General features: G+C 47.1%; 1 protein-coding gene across 2 annotated transcripts in view; it reads left to right on the top strand.

Moving 5' to 3' along the window:
• LOC116078926 (neuferricin) overlaps positions 1 to 1101 on the top strand; it is a 20409-nt gene extending 19308 nt beyond the window's left edge. For both annotated transcript variants that reach the window (XM_031354336.1, XM_031354335.1), the window contains exon 4: positions 708 to 1101. In XM_031354336.1, coding sequence (XP_031210196.1) covers positions 708 to 921 — 214 coding nt within the window. In that variant the 3' untranslated portion in view covers positions 922 to 1101. The remainder of the gene's footprint in view (positions 1 to 707) is intronic.
• Positions 1102 to 1172: the final 71 nt, after the last annotated feature.

Raw genomic sequence — 1172 nt, 5'->3', positions numbered from 1 at the left:
ATATATATATATATGTGTGTGTGTGTGTGTGTGTGTGTGTGTGTGTGTGTGTGTGTATGTATATATTCATACACACACACACACACACACACACACACGAGGGTTAGTTTCATGAATTTCACTTTCCTTCTGCAGGACCTCTGAGTCTACCAAGGGTCAAATGCAGTCCACTGAAATGAGTTAGGTTCTTCTGTCCAATAGGAGGTTGCCAGCATATGCTGGAACAACATGGAATCCTCCTTTCCTGAAGCCTGGCAATCTCTGTGTGAAGCTAGATCCATACAGAGATTGCCAGCACAGGTTGCTGCCACACAGATGTCAAAGCCCACCCCATCAAATGCTCCAAGCCTTAAGATAAAGATGCTGCTCAGCATGGATGTAAAGGAGAGAGGAGCGGGGATGCTCATTGGCTAGTGGGCGAGACCTCTCAGTACCAGCAGTAGCTCAGGAAAGTGCTGTTGCTGCTTGAGAAAGAACGGGTGCGGCAAGGCCACAGTGAAAGGGACATGGACTCTGCTTCTTTTTGGAGAAGGTAAAGTTAGCATTGTGTGTGGAAAGATGGAAGTAGGAGAGCTAGGTCCCAGGTTGAGATAGGAAGTGGAATAAAGGCCTTTTCCTTTTTATAACTCCCTACTCAGTGTTTCCTCCTCTTATTCCAGGGCTTGTAAGTTCATACCTTTAAGAAATCCTGTTTCCTTTTTTCCTAGTGGAGGTGTGCACAGAGACTGGATTGGTGTCCCCAGGAAGTTATATAAGCCAGGAGCCAAGGAGCCCCATTGTGTGTGTGTGAGAACAACTGGCCCTCCTAGTGACCAGCAAGACAACCCTAGACACTCAAATCGTGGGGACTTGGACAACCCCAACTTGGAAGAATACACAGGCTGCCCACCGCTGGCCATTACATGTTACTTCCCAGTCTAAGATGGTGTCCTGTATGTTGGTGATGCATGGAGAACCTTCCCTAGATCTACAGAAAGCCCTCAATCTTGTGCCCTAGGATGGTGTAGTGGCTATTCCTGGTTGTCAGCTTGACTGTATCTGAAATGAACTGCAATCCAGAATTGGAGGACTCACCTGGTCCTAATCTGGAGGCTGAGACATAAAAAGTTTCCGACCTGAATCTTGGCATGGAGATCTTGAGGTGTAGTGGCTATGAATCCCAGAGGATTAAG

The sequence above is a fragment of the Mastomys coucha genome, unplaced genomic scaffold (genome assembly GCF_008632895.1).
Source record: "Mastomys coucha isolate ucsf_1 unplaced genomic scaffold, UCSF_Mcou_1 pScaffold5, whole genome shotgun sequence".
Classification (NCBI taxonomy): domain Eukaryota; kingdom Metazoa; phylum Chordata; class Mammalia; order Rodentia; family Muridae; genus Mastomys; species Mastomys coucha.
The sequence above is the reverse complement of the archived record's forward strand: the minus strand, read 5'-3'. Positions and strand labels throughout refer to the sequence as shown.